This window comes from Dreissena polymorpha, chromosome 11, assembly GCF_020536995.1.
Source record: "Dreissena polymorpha isolate Duluth1 chromosome 11, UMN_Dpol_1.0, whole genome shotgun sequence".
Taxonomy (NCBI): Eukaryota; Metazoa; Mollusca; class Bivalvia; order Myida; family Dreissenidae; genus Dreissena; species Dreissena polymorpha.
The window spans coordinates 59,895,763-59,917,923 of NC_068365.1; the positions used below are offsets into that span (position 1 = coordinate 59,895,763).

Here is a 22,161-nt window from a genome sequence, read left to right on the forward strand (position 1 = left end):
GGGCGACACTTTACGCACATGCTTTAAACCCCCTTTTCACAGAGCACGGCTCATTTGTATTCTATCATGGACCCAAGGATACAAGAGTATGCCTGGAGCTCCCTGTAGTTGTAGGCTATGATCTGTGACAGCTTCCTCCTGGCCAGGCCTTGTCTCTGCTGGGACGACATCTTTTCTCCATCAGCTATACCAGAAAACTGCAAGAGGAATGACAGCAAATGGCTTACATAAACAGGAGCCTTGGCATGATCTTACCCCAGCCACATGTTTTTATGTCTTACCCCAACCACCTGTCTGAATGCATTACACCACCCACATGTTTCACACATCTTACACCATCTTACCCCAGCCACATGTTTTAATGTCTTACCCCAACCACCTGTCTGAATGCGTTACCCCACCCACCTGTTTCAAGTCCTCCACACTGAGCTCAGAGAGGCCCTGCAGTTTGCTCAGGTGCAGCTTCCTTGTCTCATACACCGCCAGGAACTGGTTGGTACACTGCTTCAACTCATACACCACAATGCCCAGGTTGGGCAGTTGGGCAGGGCTCAGAGTGGACATCGAGAAATCTGGGCCGGAAAGAAACATAGAGAAAATTGTGCAGCGTTCTAGGAAAACTGGGCTTGATTTATGTGCGTAAAGTGTCATCCCAGATTAGCCTGTGCAGTACAAGCTTATAAGGGACGACACTTTACACTTTTGTGGCATTTTTGTTGAAAGGACATCTCATCAAAGACCCAGTTAAGGTGGTGTCCTTCCTGAGTAGCCTGTGAAGACTGCACAGGCTGATCTGGGACAACACTTTACGCACATGCATTAAGCCCTGTTTTTACCCCTAATGCGGCTAATTACAAGTTGATAGTCTTCAGGGAATATTTGTTATCATTCAGTCCGCTTAAATTGTTTAATTTGCATTGAACTTATGGTCATTCAAAACTTATGAAAATGCATCTTCTTTCTATGGAATATTGTACATAAACATGTATCAACTATTCTTATTTTATATTGCCTACTAGTAACAAACGCAGCACAGATGATTGTAAGTTAACTATCCATACCTCCACTTCCATGAAGATCTCTGACCATGGCTTCCTCCATGTTTGGCCAGAACAACACCCTACAGTACTGAACGTTGGGACCTGACATCAGAAATCATCATGAGTTTGAGTTGATGAAAGTTTAAACGTTTGTCAAATGTATGTAATCTGTATAAAACTTAAATATTATAATGTTAAAACATGTCAATAATTTCAAAGCCTTCAGTTTAAATCTGACAAGAACAAAAAATGTGCACAAGTACTGGTGTCTTAATTCAAATACTCTTTTCCATTATACAAATTAAGAAAAAAATGCTAGAATGTTTTTTCTAAAAAAAAGAGAGATCATTAGTGTTTGCTTTTTAATCTACCACAAGAACACCACAGCAACCAAAGGATCAAGTCCAGACAATTTAGTTACCAGAGTTAGACACAAGTGCCCGACAGAATGACGTCACATTGGTTGCTACTTCTAGATACGCTTGCGTCACTTTCGCACAGACGTCCACACGATCGTCTGCAGGCACATCAAGGTTCTTTAGCTGCTTGGTAAGCTTCTCGGAGACGCAGTACTTTGGGAGCAGGGACACCATGTGACGCTGGATACGCAGCTTGTGACCACGGAACTCTATCTCTGCTGAGTCAACCTCCGCATACTGGTCTTCCTCTGCATGGGAAAATAGGGCTTAATGCATGTGCATGAAGTGTCTTCCTATGTTAGCCTATCCAGTGAGCACAGGCTTTAATGACACTTTCCGCTAAGATTGGATCTTTTTAGAATAAAATTCCTTGACACAAACAATGCCATCAAAGGGGAAAGTGTCATCCCTGATTAGCCTATGCAGAAAATAACAACACCTTTACTTAGACAGTGTGTTTGACTATTCTTCTGTTTCAATTAAACATTACCTTGTCACAACTGCCCCCAAATCAGACTGTTACCTTATGTACAACATTTCAGCATTTTATACCACCCCCACTAATCCTTACATTATATCTTATTTAATTTGACCTTGACCTGGACCCAACTTTCTCCATATGCAACCCTATGCCAGGTCTGCATGCCAACAAGAGATAGGAGTTGTATAAACAGTACAATATGGGGCATAATTATGATGAAGTGCATTTTTAAGTTAAGGGAGTTGGTCAGTGACCTCACATGACTATCATGAAGATAGGTGTGAAGTGTAAGAATTTACAGGGATAAACTTGTTGCATGCAATCTTTAAAATGAATTTCACCATGTATACAAACCTTAACCTGAATTTTTTACAACAAAAGGGGGAATACTCATTCTAAAAGGATGTTAAAAGTTACAAATGTTTGTCAGTGCTTGTTGTTGTAAACCCTAGACACATACATGTACATAGTTTTAATTCAATATATGTATTAGATATAGAGTTACGGAGAAAACTATATCAACTAGCTGCAACTTTGAATTTCTTTACTTGCTAATTCAATCAGACCTGCTTACACTATCTATTGGTTTCCTGTTGTTTGGAGAGCTTTTCTCCGTAGTTTTGGGTTGTTGTGAGTAGTTTTTTCTTTTGCTAGCATTGACAGCATTACAACAACATGACTGGGTCACATATCAGTAAAACTGTGTACAAAGAATCGGCAGAATTAAGTCTTCTAAACAACATTTTAACATAAGGTTTCACATTGTGGTCACTGCCCTTGTAATACAAAATGAAATTTTACGACAAATTACCTTTCAAAATGACAAAGAAGTACATTAGTTTTATTCAGAAGTGTAAACAATCTTCCAAAAGTTTAACTCAAAACCCACACCCGCCTTACACCTTATTGCCATGGTTACCTTGACTGTTGGCCCGACATATGACAGCTGTGGTGAGTGCAAGCTCCTGTAGGGCATGAGGGTTCAAGGTCAGCCTACGGTCCAGCAGGATGGAGTGGAAGATGTCGCCGTGGGAGATGATGAACTGCATTACCTGGGGAAGTAAATAAACAGGACAATATTAAAGAGGCCGTCCAACAGATTGGTAAATTGACAAAATTAAAAAAAAGTTGTTTCAGATTCGCAAATTTTTGTTTTTGTTATATTTTTTAGGAAATAGTAATACTGACCATTTACCATGCTCTTAAATATCCATTATATGCATCTTTTGATGATTTGAAAACCTGAAAATTATAAAGCGTCGTGCGACGCAAAACGATTAAATAATTTGGAAAGTTCTGTTGTTGTAGTTATATTTTGTGAAACTACGAGGATTGCTTATATAGGTAAAATTACATCCGCTCTAAGCATGAGCATGGATGGTCGAGTGGTCTAGGCGGGAGACTTTTTACTCCAGGACTCCAGGGGTCAGTGGTTTGAGCCCTGTTGAGGGTTACTTTTTTTTCCTTTTTTAAAATTGTATTCTTGTTTTTTTACTGCAGATTTTTAGGTCAAATGTTTAAATTTATCAATATAAAGCATTTAATGACATGCTTTAATACATGCCAAAATCTGTTGGAGGGCCCCTTTAAAGGATAACTAGGGACTACACTACGCCTTCAATATTTTTTTTTGTTGAAAAGTAGTATCTTCTTAAGACAAAATGCATTTTATGTGGAAAGTGTTGCCACTGATTAGCCTGTTAAGACAGCACAAGCTAATCTGGGAAACACTTTCTTTATGCACAAAAATGAAGCCTTGTTTTCCTTTTGTGAAACGATGAACTGCAGAAAAAAAAGGAGAAAATCACACCTCTATGGGTTGGGGAATATTTTGTTTTATTTTGAAAAATGTAGATTTTTTAGTGTCTAAAAATACATAGATAAACGAAAATTGTATCAATTCAGGTGAAATAAGATTTAGGAGATAACTGCGTAGAAAATACTTTCTACTATAAAACATTTCTTATTTTCACCATTTGGTGTATCTGATCCATAGCAAATAAATGTGGATTTAATTATTTTTGCTTTGTTTCATAAATTTAAAATAGGAAATATAGTGAAATTGTTTGTGTCATAACACTTAAATAACTATTGATTAAGTAAATTCTTAAATTCCCCCCCCCCCCCCAAAAAAATAATATGCTTATTACAACTTAAAAAGACTTTTCAAAGCCAGCAAAACTATGTATTGAAATTTTTAGACTGGATTGTGAGTAAAAAGGACCCTTTTCAATACTGGGAACATGACCTTATAACACCAGCCTTGCTCTTTAAGTAGTGTGTGTATGTGAGAAAAGTGTCATTCTGCACAGGCTTATCAGGGCAACACTTCACATTAACAGTAATTTTACTAAGAGATTGCCTTTAAATGAAAATTGCATTTAAGAGGAAAGTGTCAACCCTGATTAGCCTGTGCCAAATGACAGATTATTCTGGGACAACACTTATAGCGCATGCCAGTCTGTGTTTCAATAAGCCCTACCTGTGTTCCAGCCTCCCTGTTCTCCGACCCGAGAGATGTCAGGATGGCCAGACAGAAGCGCAGGCTAGTGAACAGCAGGTGCCTGTACCTGGATACAGGATCTGGTAAGAAATCATCTTCAGTGTTGTACACAGACTGGGATCTAGAAGAAATATTTGACCAAGTTCACTGAGCAATCAACGGGGCTTTACCTAGGCCCTTTAAACACAGAGGTTTCCTATGATTCGAATCAGGCATACGGCTGTGCCTGCATTTCCAAATCAAACAGGACTCCTTTGTCTGAGTTTCTATATCAGGAGTGCCCATGTGCCTTTATTTTTTATATCAGGCATAGCCAAGAAGCCACAGAACTCCATCTCTGCTGAGTCGGACTCTGACCCCAGTGATTAAATTTCCAAATCAAGTATAACGCTGAGGAATCCAATGTGCTTTTATTTCAAAATATCTTGTTTCAGCCCAGACATAATACAGAAATCCATGCATGACACAGATTAACAAGAGCACCGCCTTGCGGGTGCAGACCGCTCATCTATTTTCTTTTTAAAGGTGAAGGGACTCTCATTTTCAATCACAAAGGAGGGAGGGGTGGAGTGAAGAGGGGTGCATTGTGTGGGGGTGTGGACATTTATAAAATTATCTTCAAAAAATGCGAAAAAAAGAAAATAAAAATTGGGGGGTGGGGGGTGGGGGGATGGGGGGGGTGGGGGGTGGGGATTCTTGGGTGCGATGGTTGGACGGTATTTCAAACATAAAATAATAAAAATAAATATTTGTTTTTTAACCGTTTCAAAAAAAAAATGGGGGGGGGGTGAGGTGGGGGGGTATAGTGTGAGGGTGTGGTGGTAATTTGTGAGATGATCTTAAAAAAAAATAAAAAAAAAAAAAAAAAAATTTAGGGGGGGGGGGGGGGGGATTCGGGTGGGGGAGGGGGGTGGGGGGGGATTCTTGGGTGCGATGGTTGGACAGTATTTCAAACATAAAATAATCAAAAATAAATAGTTTTGTTTTTTAACCGTTTAAAAAAAAAAATTGGGGAGGGGGTGGGGTGGGGGGGTATAGTGTGAGGGTGTGGTGGTCATTTGTGAGATGATCTTAAAAAAATTCGGGGGGGGGGGGGGGGGGGGAAGGGGGTTGTCACGGGCGATGGTTTGGGTGGAGTCTATTGTGGTATGTCAGGTAAGAGTAGTTTTGTCAAAGTATCAATCAATTCTAATCGTAAATAAAGAAGTTATGGCAATTTTAGCAAAATTTAATAATTTGACCTTGAGAGTCAAGGTCATTCAAAGGTCAAGGTAAAATTCAACTTGCCAGGTACAGTAACCTCATGATGGTATGAAAGTATTTGAAGTTTGAAAGCAATAGCCTTGATACTTAAGAAGTAAAGTGGATCGAAACACAAAATTTAACCACATATTCAAAGTTACTAAGTCAAAAAAGGGCCATAATTCCGTAAAAATGACATCCAGAGTTATGCAACTTGTCCTTTTACTGTACCCTTATGGTAGTTTGCGAGTGTTCCAAGTATGAAAGCAATATCTATGATACTTTAGGGGTAAAGTGGACCATAACACAAAACTTAACCAAACTTTCAATTTTCTAAGTATAAAGGGCCCATAATTCCGTCCAAATGCCAGTCAGAGTTACATAACTTTGCCTGCACAGTCCCCTTACGATAGTTAATAAGTGTTGCAAGTATGAAAGCAATAGCTTTGATACTGTAGGAATAAAGTGGACCTAAACACAAAACATAACCAAATTTTCAATTTTCTAAGTATAAAAAGGGCACATAATTCTGTCAAAATGCCAGTCAGAGTTACATTACTTTGCCTGCACAGTCCCCTTATGATAGTTAGTAAGTGTTGCAAGTATGAAAGCAATAGCTTTGATACTTAAGGAATAAAATGGACCTAAACACAAAACTTAACCAAAATTTTCAATTTTCTAAGTATAAAAAGGGCACATAATTCGGTCAAAATGCACGCCAGTGTTATCTTAGTTTGCCTGCCCAGTCCCCTCATGATAGTAAGTAAGTGTACCAAGTTTGAATGCAATAGCATTGATACTTTCTGAAAAAAGTGGACCTAAACGCAAAACTTAACCAAAATTTTCAATTTTCTAAGTATAAAAAGGGCACATAATTCAGTCAAAATGCACGCAAGAGTTATCTAACTTTGCCTGCCCAGTCCCCTCATGATAGTAAGTAAGTGTACCAAGTTTGAATGCAATAGCATTGATACTTTCTGAGAAAAGTGGACCTAAACGCAAAACTTAACCGGACGCTGACGCCGACGCAGACGCCGACGCCAAGGTGATGACAATAGCTCATAATTTTTTTTCAAAAAATAGATGAGCTAAAAAACATTGAACCAATAAGCAACTGACTGCTGGTGTTTGTCCTTTCTTTTGCCCTTAATTGTTTCTGTTTCTTCTGAAGAAAGGTCTCCATAATTGGGTATATTTACATAACAATACAACATTTGTGAGACCATAAAATACATAACTTAAACACTCAAATATGTGATTTGTTTTTAAGTAACTTAATGCATATTCTTGAAATCTTTTAGATCTCCTTTATTTTGCTAAAAAACTGATAATAAACATGACATTTTTAACTTCTTAATCCTATCATAACTTTAACTTTTCATAAGAATTCTGATTAGAAAGAATCTCGACATTGGATTCAACTTCACAATCTCCACGTTATGGGAAAATGGGGCTTAATGTATTTGTGTGGGAGTTTCATTAACAAGAGACTTTCTTTAACAGAAAGTGTCATCCCTGATGAGCAAGTGAGGATTGCAGAGGCTTATCTGGGACAACACTTTATACACAAGCATTAAGCCCCATTTTCCCAGAGCATGGCTCATATAATGTAAACAGATGTTTTGTACCCGTACAAATGAGCTTCTATAATTTTCCTACCTGTCCATGTCAGGCCTCATATCAAAGAAGGAGCACTCTGCCAGTTTCTGCATGACCCCACATCTCAGAAGAGTTGTGGCCCCTACTGCTGTCTCGGCCACACGGGTCAACAGGCTCTGGAAGAAAGTATTTGTACTTGATTTTGCAGCCTTGAAAGTGCAATTGTAACTTCAATACAATTATAGAAACTGTTGATAAAACAAGAACTGTCACGGTGATGCCTCAAAAACACCACTCTAGCCTCTTTGTTCAAGATTATTGGCAGTTTAGTTTCAAGAACTTGTTTCCAAACATTTCACGATTCAAATCATGCTATTTCATCTTGATACCTCATATTAAAGTCGAGTTATTCCATGGATAAATTTTCAGCATAACATTTGCAAGGGAAATTATAAAAGCAGGAGGTATAGTTTTTGTGCACCGCATTGCTATTGAGATCTATGTACCTATGATAGTTCATGTTGATAGCTCAAATAGTATGCAAAGACATTTTAGTAAAATAGCTCTAGATTTAAATTCATGCTTGGCATAGAGGTATGCCTAATTGGTTTAATTTGAGAGTTAATTTACATGCTCTAAAGAATTTGCAAAATGAGTAAGAAGTCTCTGTAAAGGTTGATACATAAAGACACATTCAAATTAATTCACAACCATCTCAAGCCAGTCCAAAAGGTAATTAAAGATCTCTCTAATGGAACCAAAGAAACAAATATGAATATGGAACAACTGGGTTTAATAGATTAGGGACGATACTTTACGCAGATGCATTAAAGACTTTCCGTATTACTTACCAGTTGGGACTGACACACCACAGTATTCCTTATTGCTTTGGATTAACATTGGATATTTTTCCTTACCAATTTGGCTTCACCTAGTTTGGACTAGTTCATGACAGCATGCAGCATTCCATACTAGTTTGGACTCACATAGGACAGCATTCCTTACCAGTTTGGACTCATATAGGACTGAATTCCTAACCAGTTTGGACTCACATAGGACAGAATTCATTACCAGTTTGGACTCACATAGGACAGTATTCTTAACCAGTTTGGACTCACATAGGACTGCATTCCTTACCAGTTTGGACTCACATAGGACAGTATTCCTTGCCAGTTTGGACTCACATAGGACAGCATTCCTTACCAGTTTGGACTCACATAGGACAGCATTCCTTACCAGTTTGGACTCACATAGGACAGCATTCATTATCAGTTTGGACTCACATAGGACTCACATAGGACAGTATTCTTAACCAGTTTGGACTCACATAAGACAGCATTCATTATCAGTTTGGACTCACATAGGACTCACATAGGACAGTATTCTTAACCAGTTTGGACTCACATAGGACTGCATTCCTAAGCAGTTTGGACTCACATAGGAAAGAATTCTTTACCAGTTTGGACTCACATAGGACAGCATTCCTTACCAGTTTGGACACACATTGAACATCATTCCTTTCCAGCTTGGACTCACATAGGACAGCATTCCTTACCAGTTTGGACTCGCATAGGACTCACATAGGACATCATTCCTTACCCGTTTGGACTCACATAGGACAGCATTCCTTACAAATTGGGACTCACATAGAACTGCATTCCTTACCAGTTTGGACTCACATAGGACAGCATTCCTTACCAGTTTGGACTCACATAGGACAGCATTCCTTACCAGTTTGGACTCACATAAGACTGCATTCCTTAACAGTTTGGACATAGGAAAATATTCCTTACCAGTTTGGACTCGTACAAGTAGAGCACTTTGAGGTTGTTCACACCTCCACCCAGGAGAGCCATGAGTTTCTCATCGTCAACTGCCAGGCTGTCCACAAGGTGCTGTAGGTAACCCTTGGAGGTGATGAAGGACAGCCACTGGTTGAACTTGTCCATCATTAGGATACAGTCCAGTACAGACAGGGCCAGCATCTGTAAAAACAACATATAATCACTTATAGCAATGGGGCTGAATTCATGTGCCTTAAGTGTTGTCCTTGGTTAGCCTGTGCAGTCCACAAAGGTAAATCAGGGAAAACACTTTCTGATTACACTGGATTTGCATTTGGAAGAGACTTCCTTCAAACGAAAAATTCCATAACAGCTGATTCAAGGGTCATCCTTAATTAGGGTGTGCAAATGCACAGGCTGATCTGGGATGACACTTAACGCACAATCAGGTCTTATTTAAACCCTTGGAAATGATGACATTAGCCACTGGTTTAACTTGTCCATCATCAGGATGAAGTCTAGCACTGACAGAGCCAGTATATGTACGATAACAATTACAGTTCACACTTAACCACTCAAATACTCACTTTGATACATCTGTAGTCCCTTAAAAAATCAAATCAAATTTAAGAACTTTCTAACTATATTCAACTTTTAAGGGCTTAATTTGCAATCCTACGGTTGGAATACAAAAATGGCGTCAGCATTTATGCATATTAGGCATAATTTTAACATCAGTTTATACGTTGATAAAATACACAAAAAAAGCTTTTAAATTATTAGATGATGTTGGAACTTTAACATGAACAGTATGCTACCAGAACAACACAATTACAACCATTCATGACTTCAATCACTGGCATAACCTAAGAGGTGTAACCATAAGAAATAAAGGCTGATAAAAAAACTAAAACAGTTATAGTTAGATACAACCAATAGTTCAATGATTGGGCTGTCATTCATTTGCTTTGTCCATACATCCACCACAGAGCATTATCTCTATCTTCTTTTTCAGTTACTACCAAATAACTCCTTAACAACACAAGATACCCCTCAATATTTCACACCCTACTTCCCGCAACTCCACCACTTACCCTGCCCACATCAAGGCCATCACATGCGTCCCTACACAGCAGGTCCATGAAGCTGTCCCCGTAGGTGAGGATGGTGGCGATGTTCTCCCTGCGCAGCTGGTCAAACTCCGTGTCAGAGGCCGCCAGTAGACGGGACTCTACGCCACCACTGGGCTCCTCTGAGTGGGGTAAATAAGGTGTATTGTAATCAAAGTATAAAGAGGACAGCGCTGTACTACACTATTACTGGGCTCCTCTGAGTGAGGTAAATAAGGTGTATTGTAATCAAAGTATAAAGAGCACAGCGCTGTACTACACTATTACTGGGCTCCTCTGAGTGGGGTAAATAAGGTGTATTGTAATCAAAGTATAAAGAGCACAGCGCTGTACTACACTATTACTGGGCTCCTCTGAGTGGGGTAAATAAGGTGTATTGTAATCAAAGTATAAAGAGCACAGCGCTGTACTACACTATTACTGGGCTCCTCTGAGTGGGGTAAATAAGGTGTATTGTAATCAAAGTATAAAGAGGACAGCGCTGTACTGCACTATTACTGGGCTCCTCTGAATGGGGTAAATAAGGTGTATTGTAATCAAAGTATAAAGAGGACAGCGCTGTACTACACTATTACTGGGCTCCTCTGAGTGGGGTAAATAAGGTGTATTGAAATCAAAGTATAAAGAGGACAGCGCTGTACTACACTATTACTGGGCTCCTCTGAGTGAGGTAAATAAGGTGTATTGTAATCAAAGTATAAAGAGGACAGCGCTGTACTACACTATTACTGGGCTCCTCTGAGTGAGGTAAATAAGGTGTATTGTAATCAAAGTATAAAGAGGACAGCGCTGTACTACACTATTACTGGGCTCCTCTGAGTGGGGTAAATAAGGTGTATTGTAATCAAAGTATAAAGAGGACAGCGCTGTACTACACTATTACTGGGCTCCTCTGAGTGGGGTAAATAAGGTGTATTGTAATCAAAGTATAAAGAGGACAGCGCTGTACTACACTATTACTGGGCTCCTCTGAGTGGGGTAAATAAGGTGTATTGTAATCAAAGTATAAAGAGGACAGCGCTGTACTACACTATTACTGGGCTCCTCTGAGTGGGGTAAATAAGGTGTATTGTAATCAAAGTATAAAGAGGACAGCGCTGTACTACACTATTACTGGGCTCCTCTGAGTGGGTAAATAAGGTGTATTGTAATCAAAGTATAAAGAGCACAGCGCTGTACTACACTATTACTGGGCTCCTCTGAGTGAGGTAAATAAGGTGTATTGTAATCAAAGTATAAAGAGCACAGCGCTGTACTACACTATTACTGGGCTCCTCTGAGTGGGGTAAATAAGGTGTATTGTAATCAAAGTATAAAGAGCACAGCGCTGTACTACACTATTACTGGGCTCCTCTGAGTGGGGTAAATAAGGTGTATTGTAATCAAAGTATAAAGAGCACAGCGCTGTACTACACTATTACTGGGCTCCTTTTTTATTGACAAGGAAGAGCAATCACACTAGTTTTGGTTTTGTCTTAGGACTGATTATGTAAATCAGTGAAGTAAATAGTTGAATTTATACAAGTGATAGGAAAAAACATTGAAAGTTAACGAATAATTTTAGCAGGTTAATTAACTGAACAAACAAAATAAATGAAAAAGAATGTTCAAAAATGTTATTTGAGTTGTGTTTCACATATCAATATTTTTCTATTAAACACAGGTAAATGTTACTAAACAATGGCAAGAAGGCATCATAGAGTTTTGAAAGTTTAATATTTGAGCCTCATTCTGGGATAACTGGGTAATATTCATGTGCGTAGTGTCCTCCTTGATTAGCTTGTATTGCACAGGCTAATCTACAACAACACTTCACTGACATGCATTCAGCCCACTACTTCACTGACATGCATTCAGCCCACTACTTCACTGACTTGCATTCAGCCCACTACTTCACTGACATGCATTCAGCCCACTACTTCACTGACATGCATTCAGCCCACTACTTCACTGACATGCATTCAGCCCACTACTTAACTGACATGCATTCAGCCCACTACTTCACTGACATGCATTCAGCCCACCACTTCACTGACATGCATTCAGCCCACTACTTAACTGACATGCATTCAGCCCACTACTTCAATGACATGCATTCAGCCCACTACTTCACTGACATGCATTCAGCCCACCACTTCACTGACATGCATTCAGCCCACTACTTCACTGACATGCATTCAGCCCACCACTTCACTGACATGCATTCAGCCCACCACTTCACTGACATGCATTCAGCCCACCACTTCACTGACATGCATTCAGCCCACCACTTCACTGACATGCATTCAGCCCACTACTTCACTGACATGCATTCAGCCCACTACTTCACTGACATGCATTCAGCCCACTACTTCACTGACATGCATTCAGCCCACCACTTCACTGACATGCATTCAGCCCACTACTTCACTGACATGCATTCAGCCCACTACTTCACTGATATGCATTCAGCCCACCACTTCACTGACATGCATTCAGCCCACCACTTCACTGACATGCATTCAGCCCACCACTTCACTGACATGCATTCAGCCCACCACTTCACTGACATGCATTCAGCCCACTACTTCACTGACATGCATTCAGCCCACTACTTCACTGACATGCATTCAGCCCACTACTTCACTGACATGCATTCAGCCCACTACTTCACTGACATGCATTCAGCCCACTACTTCACTGACATGCATTCAGCCCACTACTTCACTGACATGCATTCAGCCCACTACTTCACTGACATGCATTCAGCCCACTACTTCACTGACATGCATTCAGCCCACCACTTCACTGACATGCATTCAGCCCACCACTTCACTGACATGCATTCAGCCCACCTACTTCACTGACATGCATTCAGCCCACTACTTCACTGACATGCATTCAGCCCACCACTTCACTGACATGCATTCAGCCCACCACTTCACTGACATGCATTCAGCCCACCACTTCACTGACATGCATTCAGCCCACCACTTCACTGACATGCATTCAGCCCACTTTCCCAAGAGTAAGACTCTTGTATATTATTTTCTAGTTCAATAAGTAACCTTGGAGATGTGCCTGTGAACTCTTGGGTTTGCTGGCTATCTGCAGGTAGTACAGCAGGGCTCCATACAGTCGGGCCCTCACCCTCTGCTGGGCTCCACCTAGGCAGGGGGTGGGAATGAAGAGTATCAACCTCATACAAAGTAGAAATTCTCATTTCAAACATAAATTTCATTATTTAGCCTTTCATGGAGAAATGATTGACAAAATGTTGTAAAACTAATAGTTTTGAACATATTTTAGACAGAGTCTGATAGATCACCTAAAATGATAAACAATCATATTTGCTAATTTTTTTACTTATTAATCAATTATAAGAGATTCAGATATCTGATTGACATAATAAAAAGAACATTCTCAATTTCTACACAAATATGAAGCCCAGGTTGCTATGGCAACAAATATACAACTCACTGCATCTCAGGGTGTGCTCGATCAGTCCCTTCAAAACCATCTGCAGTGAGGTTGCAAACAGTGTCCTTGACCCTGACCCCTTGTCCCAGGACACGGCTGTGTTGCTGACCCCTGCAGACCTGTCCAGCAAGGTCACGTATTGAAGGTCGCGCCGTTCTTGGTCGCTAGGCAACTCGTCATGTGTCATGAAGCACTGGCGAAGGTTGGCCATCAGGGTTAGCAGGACACCAGACACAGGGGCAGTTAACTCTGGAAGGGCGTTGTCGTCTGCAACCTGAGGAAAAAATTAAAGGAAAAATAACATGAAAATAGTTCCACAGTGGTGGCGTAGTCAATTGTCTACATAACTAAAATTGTTCTAGAGCATGAGTGGAAAAAACTAAATTTAGTCTTAAACAAGAACTTGCCAAAGTAGTGATCAATACAAAATGACACCACTTGTTGTACTAGTAGCATGTTGTTGCAACTTTGTTAAAGAAAATAGAAACAAGAATGCCATTTACACCAGGCATGCAAGACAGAAATAAATGAGGGAAAGATTGGACAAAGTTTCTATTGCTTTCACTTACTTTACCTTTGAACTTACATTGAGACCTTGACCTATGGCCTAAATACTTGGTTATGGTGTGCACCACTCAGTATGCTTGTAACTATGGCAATTTTTTTTAATTCATCGAATGCTCAAGACTATGTTTTGAAGTATAATCAAGCTGATTACTTTTGAATAGTTATTTAAAAATCCATCAATTCTGGACAAAGTCATTCTCAAGACAAAATGTTCAGTAATAATTACCAAATTGTGACTTATGACCTTAAGTGTGACCTTGACCTTGGACACTAAGACATGCTTTTCATGTGTGACACTATGTCTGATCATGCACTTTTTTTTAAAGATTTTAAAAGTATCAAACATTGACCTTCAATCAAGATATGTAATCCTGACCTTGGACATAAAGACCTTGGTCTTGCGGGCTACACTGCATCTGATCATGCTGATCACCTATTTGAAAATCCATTCATGCTGGACAGAGTTTTGCATCATACTTCTTGCCAAAATTTGATATTTGAACATGACCTTTGAACTAGGGATCTGATTCTTGAGCACAACTATTTGTTAAAACATGCTAATCATGCTTTACATGAAATCCATCCATAAAGACAAATGTATGTGCCAGACAAATTTATGCATCAGACTTATTGACAAAATTTGATCTTTGAACTTGACCTTGGAACAAGGGATCTGATCCTGAAGCTCAGCTATTGGTTTCAACATGCTAATCACTTATGGCATGTTACATAACAAGAGCTGTCAGAGGACAGCGCGCTCGACTATTCCAGTGCTTGATAGTAAGCCATCATGGGAAAATTGTTCATATTCAATAATTTATTAGGCCACAATCTTTCAAAAATAAACAAAGGAAAAAAAATAAAGTTTTTTTGTTGGGGGGGGGGGGGGGAAGTAGGGGGGGTTGAGAGGGGGGTATGATGTGAGGTGTATTCATTTATTAGATAATCATTCAAAAATAAAAAAGGAAGAAAAAAAAATTGGGGGGGGGGGGGGAGGGGAGGGGGGGGAGTGGGGGGGCAGGGATTCTGGGTTGGGGCATGGGGTATCTTTTGGGGTGGAATGCATTGTGGTATTTAGGAAAGTGTTGTTTTGTGAAAGTATTAATAAAATCTGATCATAAATAAAGAAGTTATGGCAATGTAACTAAAGTAATAAACATATTGTCAATGGAAAAAGGGCCATAATTCTTACAAAATGCTTGATACAGTTGTCTGCTCTTCTTTTTAGATTGGGGTCATGTTGGTAAAGAAGTATGCAAAATATAAAAGCAATATGTCAAGGGATATAGAAAATATTTGAGGTGGTACGCAAACTTTAACATAGACAAGGGCTGTTTGTAAAACACGCATGCCCCGAAATGGGCTGTCAGTTGTAGTGGCAGCCATTGTGTGAATCTGTTTTTTGTCACTGTGACCTTGACCTTTGACCTAGTGACCTTAAAATCAATAGGGGTCATCTGCCAGTCATGATCAATGTACCTATAAAGTTACATGATCCTAGGCCTAAGCGTTCTTGAGTTATCATCCAGAAACCATTTACTGTTTTGAGTCAATGTGACCTTGATCTTTGACCTAGTCACCTGAAAATCAATAGGGGTCATCTGCCATCATGATCACTGTGCCTTTGAAGTTTCATGATCCTAGGCCTAAGCATTCTTGAGTTATCATCCAGAAACCATATTACTGTTTCGAGTCACAGTGACCTTGACCTTTGTCCTAGTGACCAGAAAATCAATAGGGGTCATCTGCCAGTCATGATCAATGTACCTATGAAGTTACATGATCCTAGGCCTTAGCGTTCTTGAGTTATCATCCAGAAACAATTTTACTGTTTTAAGTCAATGTGACCTTGATCTTTGACCTAGTGACCTGAAAATCAATAGGGGTCATCTGCCATCATGATCACTGTACCTATGAAGTTTCATGATCCTAGGCCTAAGCATTCTTGAGTTATCATCCAGAAACCATTTTACTGTTTCAAGTCACAGTGACCTTGACCTTTGCCCTAGTGACCTGAAATTCAATAGGGGTCATCTGCCAGTCATGATCAATGTACCTATGAAGTTTCATGATTCTAGGCCTAAGCGTTCTTGAGTTATCATCCTGAAACCATTATACTGTTTCGAGTTAATGTGACCTTGATCTTTGACCTAGTGACCTGAAAATCAATAGTAGTCATCTGCCAGTCATGTTCAATGTACCTATGCAGTTTCATGATTCTAGGCCTTGAGTTATCATCTGGAAACCATTTTAATGCTTCGAATCACAGTGACCTTGACCTTTGACCTAGTGACCTGAAAATCAATTTGGGTCATCTTCCAGTCATGATCAATGTACCTATGAAGTTTCAGGATCCTAGGCCCAAGCGTTCCTGAGTTATCATCCGGAAACCATTTTACTGTTTCGAGTCACTGTGACCTTGACCTTTGACCTAGTGACCTAAAAATCAATAGTAGTCATCTGACAGTCATGACCAATGTACCTTTAAAGTTTCATGATCCTAGGCCTAAGCGTTCTTGAGTTGTCACCCGGAAACCATTTGGTGGACGGACCAACCGAGGGACGGACTGACAAACGGACCGACCGACCGACATATGCAAAACAATATACCCCCTCTTCTTTGAAGGGGGACATACATATATATATATATATATATATATATATATATATATATATATATATATATATATATATATATATATAATTATACAAGTAACAATGTTGTTAAATGCAGTTTGCACAGATCCAGCTAAAACTGGTGAGGCCAGATTACATGTATCTGAACATAGGCAGTTGCAAAATTACATCAACAGCTTGGGCAACAACTTTGTGTAAAGCGTGGCGTCAGCATCACATTAACATTGATGCTAATTGCATTCATTAATTTCACATATAATTTTATGAGATACTGCTATATCTGATCAACAGTAAACTACATATAAATTGACAATTAATTGCAGCCATAATGGTCACAGATTTGTTTCAGAGATACTGTCACATCTGCTTCACAGATTCACTCATTTAAATTGACAATTAATTACTTTATAATGTTCTGAGAATATAACTGTTACATCTGCTTCACTCATTTAAATTGACAAAAAAATTAATTGCTTTATAATGATCTGAGAATATTACTGTCGCATATGCTTGCAGATACACTTATTCTCACAAAACCTAGACAAATAGCGTCGCTGATACTCAAACTATAATTACTTTTGATTAATTTTTGGATATATACAAATACACATGCTATCAAAGTGAAACAAATATTATGTTCATATGTATACAATACATATAGGATCTGATATGTTCCTGTTGATAACACTGGTGGATAGTTAGTCTTTGATAGCAGATGACTATAGAAAAAGGCCATATGAAACTATTTAAGAAGCATCATAATGATTTGCCGACATATGAATAATTATGCATCATTATTTTACAGTTGGCCATATGATACATTTACACTTTTATTCAATATTTATCATATCAACCAAAACAGGAAATATGACAAGTGGCATCTCATAACAAAACACTAATTTTTATAATAACTGTGTATAACGAATTCAACAATAATTTATTAAAGCACTTTACGAGTCGAATACATGTTGTGACCATATTATGCATGAAACGCACAATTTCCTTGAGGATTACACCCGATTGCGATATTCAGTCTGCTAAGTTACTTTCTGAGATTTTATCGTTGAGATGTACACCGTAGGGACCGATGGTTCTGGTAGAAAAAAAGCCAAAAACCTTTCAAAATATCAAACTATTATGGCAATTACGTCACTCATCGTCTGCATGATTTGACAACAGGTATTGATGGTACTCATGCGAAGCGTGCGCTCTCATTGGCCAATATCAATTTACCAATACATCGAAGCTCCGTCTGTGGTTGGAACTCTCAAAATATTTTGCGATGTTGATACCGCTTTGATGTTAAGAAGTGCAAGGTTCAGAAAAATACAATAATTGGTAAATAACCAGCGCCCTGCTGATTCTGATTTCGAAATTCAAGCACCCCGGCAAAGGACCTTTAAATGGCCCGTGGAAAGCACTGTGTATGGGTGCGCAATACAAGTTATGCTTTAACTGACTGTTTAAAAGGAGGATTTTAATGTCACATCAAACTGTATATGGGAAAACAATTTTGGAAAAGCAAACCGATGCTGATCATTCTGATGATTTCCCAATAAAAGCAGGGCAAGAACTTAATTATCCCCACGCGTTTAAAAGTGTGGGAATATTGTCGTTATCTGCGCGCCGTCTGTCTGTCCGTCCTGGACACTATCTCCTCCTACACTTTAGCACTAGAACCTTGAAACTTACACACATGGTAGCTATGAGCATAATGTGCGACGTTGCACTATTTGTAATTTCGATCTGACCCCTGGGTAAAAAATTATGGGTAAATAAATGGGTAAAATAGGTAAAAAAAAACTCATTTTACTAACAACATGCGACGCACATGATAATTACTTTTAACCCAGGGGTCAGATAAAAAAATGTGACAGAGGAGGCTTAAGCCCTTTGGATACAAGAAAATATTTTTTAACTAACCTTCACTTCAATGTTGATGATTTACTATTATGAAGGCTGACAAGTCATTCAAATTCAAATCAGATTAAAACAGGAGTCCATAGTAGGACTAGTGAGAAATTATTGGGAATAAATGCCCTAAGAATTTTTAATATTTCATCACTTAGCGTCAAATAAAATGAAAAACTTTTAACTGATCCCTGATTGGTATAGCCTATTTTCATGTTAGTAGTATAGATTGCAAAACAATACTTTCTCCTCATTGCACCATCTAAACACATCCATGTAACACACCAAAAATCAATGCAAGAACAATCAATTTATTTATCTTATTTCATTCCTGCACCTTTTTCAGGAGGTCCTGCAGTATCTCAAACAGCACGGTCTGCCTGGTCTCTCCCTGGAGCAGGTCAGCAGGGCAGGCTGACAGTATAACCTCAACCACCTGCCTCCACGAGTCAAACCCCTGCTGCTTGCAGAACAGACTCTGGCACACCTTGTTACGCTCAATCACCATTCGCAGAATATCCTCAATCTCCTAAAGATTACAACAAAATGTTGTGTTTTTTTTTAATTCCCCACAAGGACAGTCCTTGGATACATCAAACTATGGTTATTACTTTATATATTGGCTTTGATATCCCAAGACTATTGTTACAGTAGTATACAGATTTTTTAACATTAACCATATGTCTGAACTGTGGTGACAAAATGCTGCACGTAAACCAAACATTGTTCTTAAAGGTTTCCAAGTTTGATGAGTATTATCTAATAAAATACTGAGATTTATACGCATATTTGTTTTTATATTAATTATATCGTAAGCCTAAGTCTTATTGACACACAAGATTTCGTTCAGTAAGGAGTACCAGTACTTAATAAGGGGAAATCTTGAGCATACTCAGCCAATTTAAAACATTAGATTGACAACAAAGGAATTACACAACCATAACTGAGGCTTGCTCTGGAAAAACCAGGCTTAATGCATGTGCATGAACTGTGATCCCAGTTATATAAACATGTGCAGTCAATACAGGCTACTCAGGGATGACACTTTATGCTTTTATGAATTTTTGTTTAAAGGATGAATGTTCTAAATGAAAATCCAGGCAATATGGCAAGCGTTTCCCTGACTAGTCTGAGCCAACTGCACAGGCTAATCTGGGACGAAACTTTACACAAATGCATTAAGCCAGTTTGTTTACAATACAAGGCTCAATTTTTAATAATTGCCATAGATTATTGTTAATCTTACAATCTTAAACTTTTCAAACAAAGAACTTTGAAGCTTATGACCCTATATAAACTCTGGCCAGGCCAGGTGTGTTACCTCGAGTATTCTCTGCCTCTGCCCAGCCATTGTGGTTCCCTGCAGGTTGTTGAGTTCGTTGAGCAGGATCCTATGGAGAGTCTTCACATCGTAGAACGTCACCCCATCCTCATCTTTCCTTTCAGTGCTACCAACAACCTGTGAAAGGTTTCAATAATACATCAAACATATTGACATAAGGGACCAATATGAAAATAAAGCATAGAGCTTTTTTATTTAGTCTTGTTCTGTTATATTCAAAGTCGCGAGCATAATTTGATCGCTGCGATATTTGTCAAAGCCACATGCAATAAAGCAGTACCTGCTGAATGAGGTTTGTGTCAAAGAACTCCAGGTTCATGTGTTCTGGATACTGCTGGTGAAAGCTGAGGGTGTCCAGGATACTCATTATACGACGCCGGTACTGGCGCCCTGCAATGGAATACAGTTGAATTGCTAGGATAAAATACCTCTTGAATGTGAAAGCATTGTCTATTAATGGTATTGTCAAAGGTTAATGTGACAACTCAGCATTATTATAAATCCTTCAAGTGTGCCCACGACCTTCTGAAGGTGTGACTGACTCGTTAAATCTGCATATAAGCTCAATATTATATCTTATTGCAGTTTTTGAAAAATCCTTCATTGGGTATAGGGGACATTGATCAGATAATAAAGAAGAGAATCAATCTATAAGCTTTGAAATACAACCGTGACCATGAGTGGCATGTCTGAACATTGTCTCAATGACCTGTACATTTGCAGCAAGTTTCATGAAATCTGTGAAAAGACAGAGGATATATGGAGTGGGCATGATAGTGTTGCAAACAGACTGTCAGAATGACTGATAGACAGACATAGGCCATTCCTTTAATTCCATGTGTGCTTGGTTGCCAGTAAAACGAAAGCCAGGCTAGTAATAGTAACAAGATTACCAGACCTTGTGGTGGGCAATGGATTTGTTACTTTTGCGAAAGCGGCAATACTTTCACAGATTTTCAATCCATTTCTAAATGCATGTGCGTAAAGTGTCTTCCCAGATTAGCCCATGCAGTCTGCATCAGGTCAACACTTTTTCCTTTTAAGGAACTTTTGGTATAAAGGAAGTCTCTTCTAAACAAAAATCCACTCTAGGCTGAAAGTGTTGTCTTCATTTAGCCTGTGTTGGCTGCTGATTCTAATCTGGGACAACAACTTACGGACATATATTATGGCCTAATTTCCCAAAGAAAGGCTCATTTTATACCTCTGACATTCCTGGAGTACTGTGAGGACTGGCTTATGTCTGCCAGTCTGGAGGACAGCAGCTCCGACTCATCTGCGCCACCCACTGGATGCAGCACTGAAATACAAAAGAGTGTAAACTGAGCCTCGTTCTCAGCATATCAAGGTTTATGCATGTGTTTAAAGTGTCTTTCCAGATTAACCTTGACGTTTTCCGCTCGTATGGAATTTTCTGTTTATAGGAAGTCTCTGCTAAACCAAAATCATGTCAATGCAGAAATTGTAGTCCTTGATAAGCCTGTGTGGACTCACAGGCTAATCTTGGAAATACTTTAGGCACATGCATTAAGCCCTGTTTTCTCAGCGCAAGACTGAATAATGTTGACAACACTGCAATTCACCAGTAGAAACGCTTAAATAACAAGATGAGTTTGACAATTTTTTGTTAGATTTCACGTTTTAAATATAAAACAAACAAAATTCTAACTCAGAAAAGAAATATCTTTACCATGTACTATCCAAACGCAAAAAATAAGCAAATAAAGAAACAAGGGACAAAATTGTCACAAAACCAGGTTTTCATTGTGAAAAAAAAATCTGATAAAGGGAGAAAACTCAAACTGAACTTTTCAAATGAACAAACAAAATAAACCCCCTTTGTAAGTTTGTTTTTAAAAAAAATCTATTTTTAGTCGTGGCGACCTTGACATTGGAGATATTGACGTGATTGTTTCGTGCGACACACTGTCCCATGATGGTGAACAAATGTTCCAAATGATTTTAAAATCTCACAATGAATGACATAGTTATGGCCAGGACAAGCTCATTTATGGCCATTTTTGACCTTTGAACTCAAGGTGTGACC

General features: G+C 39.0%; 2 protein-coding genes across 4 annotated transcripts in view; one reads left to right on the forward strand and one right to left on the reverse strand.

The window, feature by feature from the left end:
• Positions 1 to 22,161, forward strand: part of LOC127849572 (uncharacterized) — a 247,385-nt gene that overhangs the window by 205,388 nt on the left and 19,836 nt on the right. The gene's annotated exons all lie outside the window — the stretch shown is intronic.
• Positions 1 to 22,161, reverse strand: part of LOC127849876 (nuclear pore complex protein Nup205-like) — a 35,166-nt gene that overhangs the window by 2,450 nt on the left and 10,555 nt on the right. The window contains 15 exon segments of the mRNA XM_052382627.1: positions 83 to 197; positions 406 to 572; positions 1,062 to 1,142; positions 1,462 to 1,707; positions 2,860 to 2,992; positions 4,423 to 4,564; positions 7,345 to 7,460; positions 9,078 to 9,269; positions 10,163 to 10,320; positions 13,246 to 13,344; positions 13,658 to 13,931; positions 19,110 to 19,301; positions 20,094 to 20,231; positions 20,395 to 20,504; positions 21,319 to 21,414. Coding sequence (XP_052238587.1) covers positions 83 to 197; positions 406 to 572; positions 1,062 to 1,142; positions 1,462 to 1,707; positions 2,860 to 2,992; positions 4,423 to 4,564; positions 7,345 to 7,460; positions 9,078 to 9,269; positions 10,163 to 10,320; positions 13,246 to 13,344; positions 13,658 to 13,931; positions 19,110 to 19,301; positions 20,094 to 20,231; positions 20,395 to 20,504; positions 21,319 to 21,414 — 2,259 coding nt within the window.